This window comes from Macaca thibetana, chromosome 11 (assembly GCF_024542745.1).
Source record: "Macaca thibetana thibetana isolate TM-01 chromosome 11, ASM2454274v1, whole genome shotgun sequence".
In the NCBI taxonomy this organism is placed as follows: Eukaryota; Metazoa; Chordata; class Mammalia; order Primates; family Cercopithecidae; genus Macaca; species Macaca thibetana.
The window spans coordinates 103,043,116-103,064,804 of record NC_065588.1 but is presented as its reverse complement, the minus strand read 5'-3'; the positions used below and the strand labels follow the sequence as shown (position 1 = coordinate 103,064,804).

General features: G+C 37.3%; 1 protein-coding gene across 10 annotated transcripts in view; it reads right to left on the bottom strand.

Annotated features, from left to right (window-relative positions):
* Positions 1–21,689, bottom strand: part of RIC8B (RIC8 guanine nucleotide exchange factor B) — a 113,590-nt gene that overhangs the window by 6,254 nt on the left and 85,647 nt on the right. For 2 of the 10 annotated variants that reach the window (XM_050748639.1, XM_050748646.1), the window contains exons 8-9: positions 20,850–20,994; positions 10,046–10,165 (exon numbers count right to left, since the gene is read on the bottom strand). In XM_050748639.1, the coding sequence (XP_050604596.1) occupies positions 10,046–10,165; positions 20,850–20,994 (265 nt within the window). Of the gene's footprint in view, positions 1–1,157; positions 8,028–10,045; positions 10,166–12,549; positions 12,673–20,849; positions 20,995–21,689 lie in introns of those variants that run through there. The other 8 variants (XM_050748645.1, XM_050748647.1, XR_007717762.1 and 5 more) reach the window with 7 other exon arrangements.

The window sequence follows — 21,689 nt, the reverse complement described above, 5'->3', positions numbered from 1 at the left end:
TTTCATATCCCTATGTGTCTAGCACAGTGCCTTGCAGATAGCAGATCCTCAATAAGTGTTTGTGAGTTAAATTTAGTTGTGCTTGATATTATCTTTCATTTTCCTGAAGAGAAAAGGTATGGTGTCTAATGGGACTCCTAATGACTAAACCATGAAGAAAAAAGCTAAATCTCTGGGTACAGATTCACATTCATCACCAAGATTTACAGGGTTAGAAACAGGATTAACATTCCACAGGAAATTCTGTATAATGTTTTTCAGAGATTTCTTGTTCTCTACTAGACTGTGAGCAACTTGAGGGCAGAGTCCATGTCTTCTCAGGCTGTGATTTGCCAGTATCTAGTACAGAACACAGCACACGGCAGGTGCTCAGTAAACATGGCATAAGTGGAGACCATTTGTCAGGAATCATTCTCATGTTATTTTAACTGTAATTATTTTCCTGATGAATTAATATCATCAGGTATTCTGACAGTTCAGCAGAAGTCAAGCCCCCTTTTCACCAGACAGCCTGGAATTCCCAACCATTAACTGGTATAGACTAGGCTTCTTCCCTATGGGGCATCGGAGGAACTAGATTCTGGTCTCAGATGTTCCACTGACTTGCTAGGTGTCCTTGGGCAGGTCACTTGCCTCTCTGGGCTTGAGTCTCCCCATCTATAAAGCGAGTGGTTGGACAAGATGATCCCCAATATTCTACACTAATTTCAAGAGGTTAAGTGTTGGGCTATAAAATAATTTTGATCTATTTAAAAAGCTGCTAGGTTTTTAAAGATACTCAAACTCATTATTACTAAGCCTTTGTTTCTAATGCAGATATTCTAAACCTAAGAGTCAAACACAGCATCCTACCAAATTGTCACAGACATACACCGAGACCAAAGCCCTTTCTGCAAGACTACCAGCATATGATTAAAATGATTACAAAGGGAAACCAAAGCAATGGCAAGTGCTACAAAAAGGATCCAAATTCAATCATGGCCCTCAATAAACAGGCCATTTCATAAAGAGTTACTGGTCCTAAATTATGAAGGTCCTATCTAAAAAGGATGGCTATGTGTCAGATATATGTATATCATGGCAAAACGGAGATACTGTATATTGAAATGTGTATCAGGATTAAGATATTCACATAGCAACAACTCCTTCATACTTACCTTCAATGCTACACACAGGCCTTAACACAAGTTAAGACTGCCCTCGTATCAAAAAGTACAGTGATGTCTACTGGATAAAGAGCCCATTCTAGGCACTGTGACAGTATCATGGCGGGCTTCTCATCTGATCAGGCATCTGGCCAGGGAAGAGATAAGCCTCCAAGAATGTTCAACTGGAACGAAACATCATTTAGAAATTTGATCTTACTAAACGATAAGGAACCATAATCTACAAGGGCTTGGCCAGGCAAGAGGACACAGATAAAGCACGTCCAAGAAAGGAAACCCTATTTTGCCCCAGCCTAACCCTTGGGACTGCTAATGGAAACCAAAAAAATAATTCTTAAAGAGCTAGGGATGGGAGATATGGAATTTACACCATATTTAAAATATTCTGGTCTGGTTTTTTTTCCAGATATATTTTAACATTTTCCTGAGCCACCGTTTCCCTATAAGTATGGTATACTCTGGGATGCCTGGGCTTATATGACTTCTCAGAACCTTAGAGAAGGTTCTGCTTTTTAGGGCTTCTGGTTCCTATACGACTCTTTCCCCCAAAAATGACAGTGCAAAATTGGGGTTCAGATACTAACATACCCAATCGCACATTATAGAATAGGTCAGACGTGTATGTGTATAAAACACCTTACTTGACCTGAAAGCAAGAGAATACTCTTGCCCACAGCACATGTTTTTGTGCAATACAAACAAAACATTCAATTCAAGTGTACTTGTTGAAAAACAGGACATAATTAAGCAGTTGGTAAAATGCATTCTTGTTTCCCACTTGCAGATCTCCCAAGAGTCCCTTCGAATTTACCTATACGAGTTTCAGCTTCCCGCTTGCCACTTAGCTTGATAACGACTCAAAAATCATTCCCTTGTTTTCAAGGGCTCTTCTTTCTTGTCTGCTCTGTGTACTACAGGGCAGTATTGACACATGGAATTAATGACAGGGTCTGTAATGAAACAACAGTCATGCAAACACCAGTCTGCTCTTTTGATAAAACAGCATGTTAGAGACCTATTCACCTCCCTCTAATTGAGTACTGCATAATAGTTCCGATCCTTTTATGTAACATATTTTGTTCTATGATTAGAAAAGAAGAAAAGGGGGGGAAACATATGAGGCATTGCTTCCTTCAATCACCCCCTGATTAATTCTCTGTTTTTAATGAGGGCGGCTGCTATTTAGGCAGGTTCTGTTACATACTTGTTTTGTTGACTTCTGTACAATGTATAACAAAACCCAAGACCGGATAATTGGGAACCATTTCTTAGGCACAGGATTCCTGCTCTTAATGTAAGGTTGACTTGGAAAAAAGAATCCTGACATTTTAAATTAGCCATTTCATATTTAATTCCTTTTCACATTTGAAAGATGGGATGAGAAATTAGTATATAAATAAAGCATTTTAATTAACATAGAGCTTTTCAAAAAATGCCTGTTAAAATGGATGGAGCCTGTGATAGCCCTGAGAAGGAAGCTCTGTAGTTCTTTTAAAGTCTGGGAGTGCATCTTATATCAAGATTTCAGCATCACTGGAATAGTTAATAATCCACTGAAGTATAACGGGTTTCCCAATAACTTGTGATATTCTTATAAATGTTTTCACCTCTTTTTTTCTCACAACAATAATATTATAACCTTTGGACTGGTTAACATGTTCAGTTAGATACTGTAAAAGTGTCCTTTAGGCTTGAACCTAGATCCTTCATCTTTCATCTAATGACTTTCCAGGGCTGACTGGTTATACTGATCTTTCACTAAGCCACTGACTCATGGTAGCTTTTCCACAGCAAATTTGAGGTCTAGGCTACATCTTTGAAAGGATTCAGAGATCCTTCCCTCAGCCCTCATCACTGTGCTTTGGGATTGGGTACAATTGGGAAAGTAAAATATGCAACATAAAAATATTGTTACCCAAGACAAATGGATATGGCGTACAGTCCCCACATCACTATGTCTTTCCACTTTATAAAGGTAATTGGGAATTGTCTAAACCAGGGGTGTCCAATCTTTTGGCTTTCCCGGGTCACACTGAAAGAAGAACTGTCTTGGGCCACATAAAATACACTTAACACTAATGATGGCTGATGAGCTTAAAAAAATTGCAAAAACATCTCATAATGTTTTAAGAAAGTTTATTAACTTGTGTCGGGCCACATTCAAAAGCGCCCTGGGCTGCGGGTTGAACATCTTTGGTAAAGAGTCCCTTAGGGAAGCCTTTTTAAAGTTAGGTTTTATTAATGTGATCACATGTATGAAAATTTGTCAGAAGAGCCATAATCATTCTCTTTTAAAAAACAATTTAAAAACCTTGTATTAACATAGAATCATAGAAATTTTACTTGTTTCCTTCATAAAGCTTTGCTTTTTGTGTTTTAAAATATGAGCTATTTATTTAGCATTTGACCTGATACCTACGAAGAGCTCAACTATGGAATGAAAAAGCAGTAATGCGTGTCCTCTAAATCTCAGTTCTCTTCTAAGGTAAATATGCTTATTATCTGTCTTTTGTGTTTTTCATTTATTTAAAATTTAGAATGTCTTAAAAATAATTAGACAACTTTTGAGAGCTGTTGGTAATTTCTCACAATAACACACAATCTGGAGTCTCAAGACTGAGAACTGGACTTGGGTTAGTCACTTAATCTTTGGTGCATTTAATCCTTAAAAAAATACCTGATGCTATTTAATTCACAGGGCTGTTTTAATAATCAATGGAGATAACGTATACGGAAGCATTTTTTAAACCTTAAAGCACTATATAAATATTAGTTGGTTTTTTTTTTTTTTTTAAATCACTGTTCACATTTCTGTTAGATCACATGCAAAGCTTCTAAAAATCTGCCACCCACCTCACAGTAAACAGCATGGTTAAGAAAATATAGAGAAAAAGAGATCAGGTATAGTACTAGAAGAATAAAGTTCAGTTTTATCTTTTAAGTGGTTTAAAAAATTATTTCTTGGTAATTTATTTACAGAATTTTTCTACTCTGTTGTCCAAATTAACAAAATAAATATTAATAAGACGTCAGCATGCCAACTGACACTGTTGAATAAAGAGGTAGAAACAGAAGTTCTTAATGCTCTTCCCAATAAGGAAGACTTAAAAGTTAAAGAATGAGGAGAACTAAGAGCAAACAGCCAGTGGGATGACTCTTATTTGATGTTCCTCTACTAGTCAAAACCCATTTCAGACAGTACTTTAACCAAGAGCTCAAAGTAGTTATTCCCACTACAGATCTAAAGAACAATGACTACAAATAGGCAACACAAAGGTAGAATGGCATCCTACTTAGAGGTGTCTAGCCACTGGAAAGGTCCTATGTAACCTAAGGATAGATAATATCAAGCTTCTCAAATTAATCCTCCCCTGACACCTTAAGGATATATTAATTTAGCTGGATCCAAGTCGTCTTAATTCAATTTCCAAGCAATCTTACAGTGTATTTTAATGAGGCAGAATAGCACTGTCTAATAAAAATATAACGTAAGCCACAATGTAAGCCAAATGTATGTACTCTTAAATGTTCTAGTAGCCACATTGAAAAAGAATAGGTAAAATTAATATTTTATTTAACCCAATCTATCAAAAATATTATCATTTCCATATGTAATCCATATTAAAAAAAAAATGAGATATTTTCCTTTTTTTGTGCTAAGTCTCTGAAATCTAGTGAGTATTTTACAGTGATAGGACATCCCAATTTGGACTAATGTCATATATAGCTGTGGTTACCAGACTGGACAGGGTAGATCTAAAGAATTTTCTGATGAAAACAAGATTTTTATATTTTCATATCTATAATAGATCTTATAATGCTCTAAAAATTAGAACATGTTTATGAAATGTATCTGAAAAGCATTTTCTTGACTAACTTATCACAAAGGTAGGTGTAATCACAGTCGTTGATACTTTTGTAAGGAGAGTAAAATAACTTATTTATAAGAAAAAACTATGTATTTACTTTTTGGTTATAAACTACCTATCTCAGCCTTAGTCAGTTTAAAAATAATCTTTTGATTAAAGGGAACTAATCTTACATCTAGTGCCTGCATTTATTTTAAAAGTCATGTTCCAAATAGTACACAATGACTGGCAAAAAAAAAAAAAAAAAAAAAAAAAGAAAACACTTATTGGCTAAGGAGTAAGAAAAGGAAGAAATGGTAGAATAATTATCTTTATATAAATTTTAAAACATAGATTTTGATGGCAGAATATATAAGCAAAAAGGCAATGTATCTTGTTAGACAGTGATGGGATAAGGTTGAATAGAGAATTAATTAGCTCTGGTTCCAATTTAGAAACTAAAGGGGATTAGAGAAGTCAAAACAAAACTGTAACTTGAAATATTATTTCCCTTGGTTAGTTTAAGCTTAAGCCAGTCAATGCTCTCTCTTTTCTAGACGAGGCACCATTATTATACACAAGTTGTGTGCGATAGCTAAGGCAAATGAAATTGTATTAGGCACAGTGGGCTTGCTTTAACTACACAATTCCCATTCAGATCTCCTGCTTGAGTTGCAGGGGCTTATTTTTTCCGAAGTCAGGGAAGGAAAGAGGAGGTGAAGGGGCAGGCAAATTTCATCTGCTTTTCCATCTCTGCCCCCACATTAAAAATGTCAAATGAGGCTTTCTATAATTTCATGCCTCAGGCCTTAAATGTTTATATTTGATAAATATTACAATTATCATTCTATATTAAAGGAATTATGGACCCCAATATTTAAATAAGCCAGTCATAGCTCAAAGTACTTTATGGAATTCCTTTCTAGCCCTGAATTTTATGACATCTGGCCAAAAAATAGAACTGACAAAGTATACTTTAAAGTCTTAAACCATGTAAGTATTTTAAAGCTAAAAACTGCCCTTCAAATTTGGGGATCAGCTATTTTCATTATTTCATCATCACATACTGTGGAAACCACAGGATACAAGGCACTGTACTAGCTAGACATGATGGGATTTATAGGGTTCAGATTCTTTTCCAACTCTTCAGACCTCTAGGTGCACTGCCAATCCCCTTATCTACATCTATCACAAATACAATCCTTATACTAAAAAAAAAAAAATCACTTGGAATACTCAAGTCAGTTCGTATTCAATGGGAAGAAAATATCTGAGCACTAATCCTCCAATATCTTTGGAGATCTAGCTGAGAGAAAGCTGCTAAGGTGGTGAGCTCTTTGAGGCAGCAGCTATGTCCAGCATGGAGGCAAAAGAGAAATGTAATTTTAACTTTTACATTGGTGGTTTTATACTTTTGGTAGTGAATAACATCTATACCCTACACCAGGCTCAGTAACAGTACCTGGCATGACCAACCTTAGTCATCATCACTTTGGTAAGTGCTTTGGCACGGGCCACTGTTGCTAACCACCATCCTGGTGCAGGTCCTTCACATCTGCTCTCCTATGGATGGAAAAAAGGAAGTGTCTAGTGTCCATTCATTGGCCACATCACCTCCAACCCTATCCTTTACTCACATGCCTTTCAATTCAGGTGCAGGAGAAAACCATTTCATTTTTGAGAAGGAAAGTTAATCAGACAAAGCTATGGTACACTCTTAGCACAATAAAGACTTGTTTGAACGCAGAACGTCCTAGAGTGAAAGGGAGGGAACTAACCAATAGTACAATGCCGACAGGGTGATTAGGAAGTGTTCTGGCAAACACTCACTATAACAGACAGACACAGTAGCACAGTGGACAGAGCAAAGGTCTTGAGTTCTGGAAAATGAAGGTCTAGTCTCACTTTTTTTAAATGAAACTAGAAAAAGAATGTATGTGAAAGTGTTTTATAAACTGTTAAAAGGAAATGAATTATCATCAGTTATTAGCTTGGAAATGCTTTGGGCAATTCTTTGGTACTTGCTTTCCACAATGATAAATCTGATAACATACTAATCAAATAATGATAAAACCACCTGAGCTCTTTAGAAGAAATAAGTAGTATGTGACTATCCAAGACTTATGAACAAGATTAAATTTCTCTCCACCTGGAATGAATGGTCACTTTTCCATTTTTCTATTAAATACATCAAAATTCTAGGATCAGCACAAATGCTAGCTTTCCTGTGAAACAGACTCTGAATCATCCAGACAGAATGAACTACTCCTTTTCCTGGGTGCTTACAGTTCAACATAGACCTCATTTTGTCATTATTTCCTTCTACCTTGTATTTTAGACTAGATTCCAGTCATTTCTTCCACTAGAATTTGAGTTTTCCAAAGGCAGAGACTGTCACATTCTCCTCTGAATCTTCCTCAGCTTCCTAGCACGATGCCTTGCACAGAGTAGCTGCTTAGTAAATGTTCCCTGAATTGTACTGACTTTAGTCTATTTTGGCTTTATGGCATCTTTTTTACCTCAAAAAAAAAGTGGAAAGAGAGAAGAAACTTAAGACTAATGAGGAATACAGCACAAAAGACATGTAAGACGCATAAAGAATGACTTCATTCTTTGCATTACTGCTTTGGAATGCCCACTGCTGATCTTTATACAGTTTTGTCATTGATTGTATTTAGTGAGAGCAAACGTTAGAAAGCACACAAAGGCAGACAATGTAAAACGCCCAACACACGTCATGCAAAAATTCTGTATGATTTGAACTATTCTCAAGGTTGCCTTTTGTTTCAACTTTAATGGCAAAATTGGTACCATCAAAGCCAACATAAGACAAATTTGCTCTGCTTTAAACATGCAAAAATCAGTGTCACCTTCAGTTGGGCATCTGCTGGGTATTTCCGGATAAGTAGGCATCTTCTTTGAGGCATAGTTTAAATCAGGTGGCAGCTTGGGTATTTCAGACTTGACGTTTGTCTATTTATTTGTTGGCAGCTTCTACAGTATGTGGATTCCCCTGAGATTAAAAGGAGAAGGACCTAGCACCTTTGTTTTCTATGCCTGTGATAGAGATGCCTTATGAAATGGTAGTGCCTCTATTAGTAAGCCAAGTATCTGGATTATATTGTATAATCTTAGGCAGCTATTTCTTCTATCTTCCATTTCCCTATCTTGGAGTTTACTCATCCAGGGTAGATGGCCCAGTTAAATAGCATTTGTGTTAAGCTTTAAATGTCATGTTGTTGTGTTCTACTCAGGTCCTTGCTAACCCTTCCTCTCCAGTTTCTACCAGATGGACTCTGTTGGTTCTTTTTTTTTTTTTTTTTTTTTTGAGATGGAGTTTTGCTCTTATGTGCCCAGACTGGAGTGCAATGGCACGATCTCAGTTCACGGCAACCTCTGCCTCCCGGGTTCAAGCAATTCTCCTGCCTCAGCCTCCTGAGTAGCTGGGATTACAGGCATGTGCCACCACACCCAGCTAAATTTGTATTTTTAGTAGAGATAGGGTTTCTCCATGTTGGTCAGGCTGGTCTTGAACTCCAGGTGATCCGCCTGCCTTGGCCTACCAATGTGCTGGGATTATAGGCATAGGCCATTGCGCCCGGCCCAACTCTGTTGGTTCTTATACTGTTGTTTTTATACCCCTGTGTTTCATTAGCTACATCAGCTCCTTCTGGAAGTGGCCAAGCACACATCTTCTCTTTATATATTCATTTTGATCTTATTCTGCCTCCTATAGGTTTGCCCTATCAGTATCTTCTCTGTGACTATTAATCCCTTCTGGGAGGGAACATTTATGTTCTATACAAAGGTATGGAGAATGTAATTTGCAAACAGGCAACAATGTCTTTTGAAGACTGTGAGCATAGTCAGTTAGCTATAAATTCTAACCTTCTTGAGAAAGGATGAAAATTTAAAAGGGCTAGCTGGAAGTTACTGAGTTCTAGTCCTATTAGCTTTGTAGATAGTTAAGCTATTCATTCCTAAACAACTTCTACCACATTATCAGCATCATAATCTGCAGTGTGGATAAATATCCATACTTGTCACACTCCCCATGTCAGTCTCTTGTTCCTGTCCATTTCTACCCTAAGCCTCTGCTGTGCCCTTAATCTCTGCTTGTTTCTGTGTTCCACCTTTCCCTTTCATGGTTGGCTTTCTGGCTTTTCCATTCCAATGGCTCCTTCTTTTGACTGAGGGATACTAGCCTTTACATAGTTACTATGAAAAAGGAGATGGCCAGAAGAAATTCATCTTTAAGTGGCAGCTGCCACCAACACACAGAAGCATTCATTCAAGATGGCTTAAAGAAGATAGTAACTCAATGTATGACTAGAAAATAGAGTGATTCAGCCAAGTATGAAAGGAATTATTTTCTAATAACTCCTCCAAGATGACTAGTTGCTGATTAGTATATACCTGATTTAATTATTTTCAAAACTGGTTATTTTTGAAGGGGAAGGAGGTGTGAAGCAAGAGGGGAAGGGGAGTTTTTTTTTTTTTTTAGAACTCCTAATTAGTACAAATCCCTGTTTTCAGAAAATCCTTCATTTGAGCTATTTCTTTTCACTTTTTCTTATTGGGTGCATGACATTTTAGAATTCTTGGTTTCAGCAGCAACCCAAAAAGGCATAATTGCAAACTTACACATCAAAAATGAAAAAATAAAAGCATCATGATTTCAAACAAAAACTAAAACAGGCTAAAACAAAAATACAAGCGGCAGCAAAATCACTGAAACTAACTCACAGTATCTTTTTGAAGACAGGGAGGTTAGTTGGTTAATTATTACAGTGCTCTGGTAGTTCCTATCTTAGCTTTGAGAGTTTAAATGTTTAGGAATGCACATCCAGAAGCGGCACATGTAGAAAAACCGTGGTAGCCAAGAGCTATCTGAACTACTGCTGCCTGGGCCACCCTATTCCAATCAACATGGATTTCCAGAGTTGCTGTTCTATGGTAACTCTCAGTGAGAGAGACAAAGAAATAGACCATTTTTAGAAACCAAGCAAAAAATGGATGGGAATACAATACCTGGAAAGTTTATCAAGCATGTTGACAAGTTTCATGGCTTCATATTCTTTTTGTTCTTCTGTCATTTCATCTATGGGGTTTGGCATTGGTTCCTCTAAATGACCAGTGATAAGATTAATGCTATAAAAAGAAAAAAAAGTTATGCTGTATGTTTTAAAATTATGCTCTTTCTATACTTTTCTGGTCCAACTTTTAAGTGATAATAAGAAAGAGTATAATAGCCAAAAAATTGGCAATGATTTCAATTTTATGGTATAGAACCGATATAGGAATTTTTAAAAATGGACTTTTCCACTAATTTGCTTTGGGAAATGGGCTATACTTTTTAAAAAAAATAAAACTGTCTTGCCAACTTTTGTTTTTTTTAAAGACATGGTTGCTTTTTAAAAATACAAAATTTGATTAGTGCCGTTAGGATAAACATCCGCGGATGCACAGCTTATCCATTAATCCTAAGGGGACACATGATTTCAGGGAAGAAGAAATGACGACATCTATTTTGTGATACAGCATAAAACAAACATCAAAAAAATTGGAAAAATGATGACAGAGAGGCTACAATCTGGAAATGAAAGCATGCCAATTTATAATCTCAGGAAATTAGTCCATTAGTGAGACCACAGAGGGCAATGAGTGTTTAAATAATAAAAGATAAAGCAGAAGAACAATTTTAATTAGTTTGATCTGGCCTAGATAAAAAGGATGAAATCTAGCCTACCAAGAGACAGGTATATCATCCTGGCTTTCTGGAAATAGATTTAATACAGTACTTAAAATGACTACTTTGCATAAATTTTGTATGAGGTTATAATACTAAACAAACTATTCTCTCAGAGAAAAGCCATACTTTTTTTTTTTTTTTTTTTTTTTTGAGGACAGGAAATAAAAGATAACTCTTTAAATGGCTCCTAAATATCTACAACAAACATTTTTCTGGAGAAGCAGACAAGAGATTACAGTATCTTATACCAGCCAAGTACATATTGTTTTTTTGTTTTTGTTTTGATGGAGTCTCGCTCTGTCACCCACGTTGGAGTGCAGTCGCACAATCTCGGCTCACTGCAACCTCCGCCTCCCGGTTTAAGTGATTCTCCTACCTCAACCTCCAGGGTGGCTGGGATTACAGGCACGTGTCACCATGCCTGGCTAATGTTTGTATTTTTAGTAGAGATGGGGTTTCACCATATTGGCTTGGCTAGTCTCAAACTCCTGAGCTCAAGTGTTCCTCCTGCCTCAGCCTCCTGAAGTGCTGCGATTACAGCCATGAGCCATGGCACCTAACGGGAATAGTTTGTTTTTAATGATCAAATTAAATATTCCTGCAAATAGCAATTGCTAATAAATTGCCTTCTAGGGTCTATGAACATAAATGCTTTCAGAAGCCAGGCGTTTAAGATAAGCAAGTGAGTGAGTGGGTCAAATATACATAATGTGGAGTGTTAGGAGATTGGGATCAACTGGAAAACAGTGCCCAGTTTAAATTAAAAAAAAAAAAAAAAGATACTGGCCAAGACAAAGACACAGTGATTAATTAAATCTTCTGGTAGCCAGCTTGCAAAACCCTGTTTGAGACTTTCGGTTGGGCAAGTTACTTTCTTTACTGACCAGCACTTTTCTCATTTGGGGTAAAGGCTAGCTTACTACATACTGTTATCTATTACTATTAGATTTACTTTTCTACCTTCCTCAGAGGCTGCATGACATACTGATTCTTATGGAAGGATTCAGTGCTCAACACCCTCGAAAACCTGATTCAAAACCTATCTTGCCATTCTTGCGTAAGACCTACATCTAGAGTCATGCTTAAAAAAAATTCTCCCCCATTAGAAACCCAATATATAAAATAGACAAAAGTGAACTGCTCAGGCAAAAAGGAGATGGGAATAGTTAAGTAGATGGGTGTAGAGTCCCTTTATTTGTCCCCTACCCACTTGTTTCCTCTTAAGGTACTTTCAAAGGTTCTGGGGCAACCTGAAAACCCATACCCTTTTCATTTATTTCTAGCCTTGGCTGTACATTAGAATCACTTGAGAAACTTTAAAAAAAAACTTGGGCGACAGAGCGAGACTCCATCTCAAAAAAAAAAAAAAAAGCTTGGGCCTCACCTTAGACCAACTAAATCGGTGCGCGCGCGCGTGTGAGTGTGTGTGTGTGTGTGTGTCTAGAGTACCTGCTTTAGACACTCATTGTGTGCTATTTTCTCTGTTTTCAGGTGCTCATGAAAGAAGAGAAAAAGGCCTCCAATTAGAGGCCATCAACAAAAATGCTGAATGGGTCATCGTATTTCCTAAAAGTCAAGAACAAAGAAGACCCAGACAAGGCTTCTGAGAACTATGGAGACGTATCCAGATGCCACACTGAAAATACAACTGACCACCCATCCATTATTTGCTCAGGCATATATATAACACATCTCTTTTCACTGGTTTCTCTTCTGCCCCCTGTTAAATTAAAAAAACAACTAGTCTTATAAATGAATAAAGGTGCTTATTATAGATACATACCACTTCCCAAGCAAAGAAAATCAGGCCTCAGAAGAAAGTATACGGGTAGGTAGATGTATTAACTATGTAGATCATGCTTATTTGCCTCTTGAGAGATGGCTTCTCTCCTCAAATTCAATGGAGCTGTGATTTGAAAAATCAGGCCCGTAGGCACTTTTAGGATATAACGACATTTGCACACATGATCACAGGCTTCAGGGAAAAAAAAGCATCAGGAGGACACACTGGTAAGCTATGTGGTATTGTGGGCACCACAGCATACAAAGTCACTATATGAATTCCTAGATTAGGACACAATGTGATGGTTTTCTTGGTTCTCTTAAGAGCTTAGTGAAAATTAAGTCTGTTTTCCATAAGGTGACCTCAAGTCCCCTGGCTGCTAAAATGATATAATGGTTTGCTCTGAAATTAGCTACTAAAGTAACACAATTCTTTGCTATCTGAGCATAAAAGCAGCAGCCAGAAATTCATTCTTACAGAGTAAGAACTCATTTTTTTTTACCCAGGGAGTAAAACATTCCAACCCTCCAGTCACTCTAGGGATTTGGGTTTCATTTTTCCCTTTAAAAAGACATTTTCCTCCTGGATATTCCGGAGAATGTAAACAATGCCACAGAAAACACAAGTTAGGGCACTGAAGTACAGTGTACCACTCTATTATGGGGAAAATGCCAGGGTGCTGTGGCAGAAGGCAGACAAACACTGTCTCTCCTCCCACTCCCCACTTCAAACCAGAGTCTCATGTAGTCTCCCTACCCAGAAAGGAAGAGAAAACAAGTAACAGTCGCCATGACAACAAAGATGTGAGATTTCATAAAATAGAGTACTTTTGGTGGAACAAATACCTGACACCTTTACAACCTCAAATAGTACAGTCTGAGATGCCACAGTCCAGGTTTCAAGATCTTAACACTATGAAATTCTGGAGTTACTTTTATTTCATTCCAAAACTTGGAGTCTTAAGATGCTTTAAGAACACTAATTGTGGCGGACATTTCATTGGGTAATTATATTTATCATGATCTCCTCCACCTTGTCTCTGCTCCCCTGTCCCATTTTCGTAGCTCTCTAATCCTACTATTTATGACTTCCAATTAGGTGACAAGAAGTGTCTAAATTCTTATCTGTGGTATTTCATCACAAATTTTGTATAAGACTATTATATGAACTGACAGCAGCTATGGGCCTGGAGACAAAAGGATTAAGACACACTAAAAAGGTATGGACAAATGAATGCAGGTATAAAACCTGAACTGTATTTCAAGTCTTTTGCTCTTTCTTCAAACTTTTGTTACTTTTGGCCAACATCAATAGTACTAGGTCATTTAACAAAAAAGATCCATTAAAACTTATTTCAGCTATATGAAAATTAACTTCAATCTCTACAATGTGTGGCTTAAATTTATTCAAAGCATTCTGGTTAAAAAAGGAACTCTAAAGTCAACCTACAGGAGTTGGACAGGTAAGATAAGTGAATAGGATAAGCTGTCAAACCAAAGGAGCTTATACCTCGTATGAAGGAAACCACAGCTACTCAGTTCCATCAGTTGGTTGCCATGTAGCATGGAGGCCCTATGTTACCAGAACTTCCAATTTTTCAAAAGAAGTTAGAAATCAAGATTTTCATCTAAAATATCTATGGGATATGTTACCAGAACTTCCATTTTTTCAAAAGAAGTTAGAAATCAAGATTTTCATCTAAAATATCTGAATTCTAAATGTTGGTAAGTAATTAAGTTATTTTAAGAAGCACTGTGTAAAACAAAAAAGCAAAACCACAAACCAAATAACCAATAGTATATGGGGCAAGCCAAACAAAACATACTTGTGGGCTAAATCCAGACAATTTGCAACCTCTACAAAAGGGATTAGGGTTTTTAGGAAAAGGCCAAGACCAGGAAAGAAGGGGACAGGCGGGTGGGAAAGGAGATGTTATATGCAAATGAAACTAAAACAACTTTCCAGGGGGGAAAAACCCAGAATACATTGCTCCCCCAAGAAACAATATAAAGAACAAAATGGAAATTTACCATATCTGAATTTTCTTGAATTCCATTCCCTGGCTCCCATTCCTCAACTAGATGTCGAGCTTGATGAGGAAAGGGAACTCGATTTTCTTGGTATCCTAATGCCGAGGAGGGGCTGACTGACTCAAAAAATTCATTCATCCAACAAAAATTTACTGACTGCCGGCCGGGCGCGGTGGCTCACGCCTGTAATCCCAGCACTTTGGGAGGCCGAGGCGGGCAGATCACGAGGTCAGGAGATTGAGACCATCCTGGCGAACATGGTGAAACCCTGTCTCTACTAAAAACACAAAAAAATTAGCCGGGTGTTGTGGCGGGTGCCTGTAGTCCCAGCTTCTCGGGAGGCTGACGCAGGAGAATGGCGTGAACCCGGGAGGCGGTGGAGCTTGCAGTGAACCGAGATTGCGCCACTGCACTCCAGCCTGGGCGACAGAGTGAGACTCCGTCTCAAAACCAAAACCAAAACAAAACAAAAAAATTTACTGACTGCCTACTGTGTGCTGGGCACATCTACATGAACAAAAACAGACCAAAACCAAAACTAAAACCCCTCTTCCCTCTTGGAGCTTACTTTTTGGAGGAGAAAACAGACTTAATGAATGAGTAAGTTATATGGAATGTCAGAAGGTGAATAGCACTGTGAGAAAAAAAGGACAATGTAAAGAAGTATGATATGGAGTGGTAAAGGCAGGAGTGCAGCAACTGTTAACAAGGGCACAGAACAGGTGATACCTGAGTAAAGACTTGAAGGCGGTGAGGGAATGAGAGAGAGATGGCAGCTATCTGGAGGACAGGCATTCCAGGCAGAAGGAACAGCAGTCAATAGAAAGGCCTCAGGCAGGAATGTGTCTGCAGAGCCTGACACATAGTAAAGAGGTCAGTGTGGCAACAGTATAGCAAGAAAGGGTGCAAGTATACCACTGTGAGAACATCTGAACAGCCGACTAGTCTGATTTACATATTATAAGGATCCCACTGACAGTTGTGTTGAGAACAAAATGAAGAGGAACAAAGGTAGAAGCAACAAGGCCCGTGAGAAGGCTATTAAAATGATCCTGGAGAGAGAGATTTTAGCTTGGACCAGAGTGGTAGCAGCGATGGCAAATAAAAAGGGTAATTAGATTCAGAATGTATTATGAAGCTAGGACCGGAACTACCTGACAGATGTAGGTGAATACCAATTTAGAATGAATCAAATGGATTTTTGTGTTTTCAGGGATATCAGAGTATATACACAGATACATTTTCTTTCTTTTGTTTTCTAGATGCTCTGAGAACAGGGAAGCTATCTGAAGGGCAAACTCATTTCTCTCTTTGATTGGCTTTGAAACAGAATATAGCAGAAGTTAAAATAAGCTCTGACTTCACACCCATTAGGATGGCTATTACTAAAAATCACAAAGACAAACCGCCCCAGAAAAAATAATACTAGTAAGTGTTGTGAGGATGTGGAGAGAAGGGAACCCTTGTACACTGCTGATGGGAATATAAAATGGTGCAGTTGCTATGTAAAATGGTATGGCAGGCTGGCCACAAAATTAAACACAAGAACTATCTACCACGTGATACAGTACTTCTGGGTGTACACGCAAGAGAGCTGAAAGCAGGGACTTGACAGATATTGGTAGACACATGTTCACCAGCATTATTCACAACAACCAAAAGGTGTATATAAAATGTATATACATATGATGGAATATTATTCAGCTGAAACTTTGACATGTGCCACAACATGAACAAATCTTAAAGACATTATTCTAAGTGACACGAGCCAGTCACAAAAGGAGAAATATTGTATATGATTCCATTTATAGACATTCTTAGATTCTATAGAGACAGAAAGTAAAATGGTGGTTACCAGGAGCTAGAAGGAGGGGAATGTGTACAGAGTTTCATTGGGGACAAGGAAAAACTTCTGAAGAGAGATAGTGGTGATGGTTGCACAACAGTGTAAATGTACTTAATGCTACAAATTTGTTCACTTAAAACTGACTAAAATGGTAAATCTGATGTTACATATTGTATCCCCAAAGTAAAAAGGCAGAGTGAAGAGCACAATAAAACTTGCTTTCCCTACCTCAAAAAACAACAAAATTCCCAAAAACCGCAAGCTCTAGAGTCAGGCCGCCTGACCACTTATGAACTGTTTGCCCTGGACAAATTACTCGAATCATTGCCTTTAGTTTTCTCGTCTATAAAATGAGACTAATTCTATCTCAAAGGATTGTTGTGAAGATTATATAATATTTGTCTAGTTCTTAGAAAAGTGCCTGGCACATGTTAAGCACTCAATAAATACCAGCTATTGTTACTAGCATTAGTGAGCCACTTGTGGAGAAATAGGCAACACAGAAGGCCTCGGATGATCCAGGAGGTAAGTTACTCTATTCAGTCAAATCCTTACTATGGAGATGCACGTGTAATCTTCATTTAAAAAACCATGCAACAAATAGGTGGTTTTGTGGCGTTTGCTTTAAATTCAGATATATTTTGAAGAGATACCAGTTTCTCAAAATGTCTCCAGTAATTTGAGAATTATCATATAAATGACACACTGATTCTACATAAAAGAAGTAGGGTAAATTATGAAAGCACATCCTAATTCAGGTTTTTGCATTACACTTGCAATGGAAAGAACCAGTATAATATGGTGTCATTCTTTCATTTACTTATCTGATATTTACTATGTATCTACCATGTATTAGCCACATAAATATATACATACTGAATATACATACATACAGGAATACCAAATTGCATCTAGGCAATAAAACAAAAAAGGTCTCAAAATGCCTTTTTAAATTATAGTGCTTTTTAAATATTTCCCATGTCAGGCTGTTTAAGAGTAATAACCTTGACATAAAGGATATAGAAAACTGACAATTGTGAATCTATAGCAAATAAACACTGGAGCAAAGCTCAGTGCTGTAGTTAAGCTAATACACTGGCCTCTTTTACCTCTGGTCTTTTAGAACTCTGAATTTAGATACGTTCTATGACTGCTTACAGTAATAGGTTCTAGTTCCTAGAAATGCTATTGTACATAAATATGTCATCACAGCCCAAAATGGGCAAAGAGAAAAACCTTCATGTCCTGGTTTCTGGGTCACTTACTTCAATAAATATTTAATATTAAAAATAAAGAAATTTATAAGGCCCAATATAACGTGACAACTATAAAAAGCCTTGACTGAAGCAGCATAGCAAAATCTTGACAAATAAAAGAAAAAGTATCTTGCCTTGTGCTGAAGAAACTGTTTATACAGCTGGTGGCATAGCTAGAGCTAAGAAAAATATGGTTAAGAAGGAAACACCCCTGCGTTTATTAGTACAATGATTTTAAGCTTTTGGATCTGATTATGAACTAGTGTGGTGTGTTAAGTGTGCAAGGAGTTTCCCTAGGGTTCTGCTCACTTTTGGCCATCTGTTCCTCCTATCCCTCCACAAAGCAGTCTTTTAAAGGCACCTCTTTGGGCCTCTAGATGCCTATGCACCCTGTGAAAGCTAGTCGTCTAAAAGGAGACAAATGTCATTAGACACACATCTTTCAATTGATGTCTAGAATAATGTACACACCATACCAGCCAGTTATACCACCTTTATAGTCAAGGGACCTCCATTCTCAGAGGCATAAAAGAAACAGGTATAAAAGTTAGAATTTAGAAGTTTGGTTTCCCTTTGACACAGGACTAAAGTTTATCTGAAAACTTTCAACAAACCTGGCTAGACATACACCAAAAATTTATGTGGCATGTAACTCAATTCTATGAGTGTATTTTCTCTAAGCGTGCTAATTGCAGAAAGCCATTTCCAGTCCATTAAATACATTTATTTTGACACAAAAGGCTTTGTTGTGATATTAACTGTCTACCATAGCCTGAATGTAAGCTCCATACAATTCTTGGTTTCAGATTCCAGTAAAGGATTACAGGTTACCTTGGTGCATTAATCAGAATCCACTTAAAGTTTTGACAATGGGACTAGAGACAACTGGATGAAGAGTAAGTTCTCTGCTTCTGCCAACAGTAGCAACTGTTGTGAATAAATGCATCACAAGAAAAGCAGACTGAGATCTTGGGAACTCTGACTGGTGAATGGTATTCAGGGGTAGGGGAGTAAGCAATCCTTTCAGATGCTGATTTTATAAGCTTGATTGGTAAAAATTTTTTACAACAGTTTTTAGGAAACAAGTTCTTTGAGCTCTGTGGATCGCTCCACAGAATGCAAAGGGTACTCCTGCTTGCAAAGGACTTTGTTTACCACCACTTCCATAGAGATTATTTGAACAAATATTTTAAAGTAACATTAAATATCTCACACTTTTTCACTTTAAAGAAGGAAAATTTAAGAGAAAAACAGATGCGAATCTATCAGAAGGGGGGAGATGTGATGCTACTTGAAAAACACACAATTATAATGATCAGTGTTTAAGAAATACAACAAAATTTCACAACGGTGACTATTCTGACTACACAAACATACCATTCCTATGAATATTATAAGCAAAGTCCAAAGGCTGAAGATTATAATTAGGGATGTAAGGCTTAAGTACAGAAACTTTCCATGACAGCCAGCCAAGACAGTAACAATACTAATGTGGCTGTTGATTTCAACAGAAGGTACTTCCTGAAATCTAACATCACTTCTGTAATGTAACATAATTCTATTTTCCTACTGTTATAGTAGCATTCTGGTGCTTGCTATATATATGACCACTACCATTACAGAAATTCTCTACTAAACAAAATGAACAATACACATTGAGATGCAAAGATATCAACCATCTATGAGTACTCATGAGTTTTAGATCATAGCTGAATGTGTTCACACATCCTGGGATGTAAGAAATGCCTAATGTAATTGCTACTTTCATTTAGAAATATGAAATTTCTCAAGAGGTATATTTTAATGGCTCAAATAAAGAGATATCAATATTAAACTGATAAGGAAATAGTTTGTAGAATGAAAAAAGCTAGTAAGACTAATTTAGAATGATGACTTCTGTAATTAGGGAAAGAAAGAAGCAAGATTCTTCTATCTTAGCTTCAAATACTTGTCATAGATAGCCAATTGATAATATCTAAATGGTGGCAGTCTTAAGAAAATAGTGCTTAGAGTCATTGCCAGCTTTCCCCCCAAAAACTCTATTTCTAGGACACACTCTATAAGATCCTACTGAGGCTGACAGCATCAGGGATGCTAAAAGTAACATTACCTACTCAGATCTGATTTGCCAAGAAACAGGCCATGTATGTCCTGTCTAATTGGGAACTGATCATTTCTTTCACCTTCTGACAACCCATTACTTGCATGTCAAAAAGGCACGGCACAATGTATGTTTTTGAAAAGTATCTGACTTTGCAGATAGTCTATCCTTGATCATCTACTGCATGATTCACATCACACTCTAGAAGATGGCCAGCAGAAAGCACAGCATGTCAGTGTCACCATGTCAAAAGGAAAGAGCTTTTTTCCAATTTTCAGATGGAAATCTTCAAATGGAACTCAGAAAAAACACAGCTCAAATAACTCCTAATAAGCGGAAACTAAGAATTTACATGGGTTGACGGTTACGAGCGGGATGGAAAGGATGGAGAGGGAATAGGAGGAAGGAGAGGTGGTTTATCTTGGGATAAAAGAGAATAATTATAGTGTCTTTAATTTGTAAGCACTGACTCAGAGAAGACTTCACAGAGTCTCTGGTTTGCCTACTTATTGCACTTATGTATCTGTTAGAAGATGAGTCTCCATATGTTTGTTTGATTAAAATTCACTGTGAAGCCAGACTTCTTTTCTTTTGATATTAATGTGTCTTGTTGCACTATTTTATTGACTTATAAAGGCTTTTATGCAAGAGGGAGGATCAGAACCTACATTTAGATTTCTGAGAAAGACTAAGCATCAAATCATCAACTTAAATAAGTGGTCTTGGTTATACCTTATAAAATCTCAACCTATGGAAAGGAAAGCAAATAGTAAGCAATAACACTTTTTCAGTACAATCTAAACACACCAGCTCTCTTAGTACTTGGGAGAAGATAATAAGCAAGTTGAAAATATCATTTCTTGCATTATTAGCTTTCCTCCATCACTTGAAGTCACTCTCTAAGGCACTAGCTATGAAACTGCCTCTAAAAACACCATTAAATGGAAAGCTTCCAAATCCACAAGAGAAAAGAAACACTTGGAAAATCAAAGACAAAGGAAGTAAAAGGCAAATAACAAACTCAAAGACACAGCCATACTTAGGTGAAAAGAAATTTGATACTATACTTTGGTTTTGCATTTTTGTATTCTTCAGTGTCTGTGTCCTCGTCCTCTGAGTACCAATTATCTCCTCTTCCTCCAGCCAAGAGGCCCCTGGCCGCCAACAGTCCTGCAGCATTCCCATAGCCAGTGTATTTCAGCAGACTATCCACTGCAAAAACAGAATAAGGTTTTAGATAGGAATCCTTGGGTCTTCACCATCATCATCCACCACTCACCAACACAGGAACGTTGAAGACAGACGCTATGGCAGTAAACCTTTAAATTGAGAGATTTTCAAACTGTGGTAGGGTAGTGGTTACACTGAACTACTTACAAATTTTCCCATAGGCTCTGGGGACTAAGAGCCTTTTTTGAGGTATCAGAAACTAAAACAGAGCTGTTTTGAACACACTTTATGGCAAAAGTGGGGCCTCTGTGACTGCCAGACCTTTGGTAAGGGTCACGCTTTAAGTTTCTGATCTCAGATCTTACTATTTAAAAATCCAGTTTTGGAGAAATGATAAGAAACTAGATAGAGTGAAAGATTGGGATTTTAGCAATATGGCACATAATGTAAAATCTCTCTCTCATTCTTTGTTGGAATTGGAGGAAAAGGGAGTAAGAAATAAGAAAACTTAAGGAAGGATATTAGCAAATAGCATAGGCTATAACTTATTGCTTTTTTAAAATAAAAAGTCAGCAACCATATATAGGCACGTGAAGCCCATTAAGAAGGCAGACCCAGGAGTTAGACTGGCTGGATTTCAATAATGGCTCTACCAATTACTAACTGGTTGACCTTAGGTAAGATATGTTGCAGTTTTATCCTAGTTTTCTATTCCGTAGAAATAGAATAGTAACTAT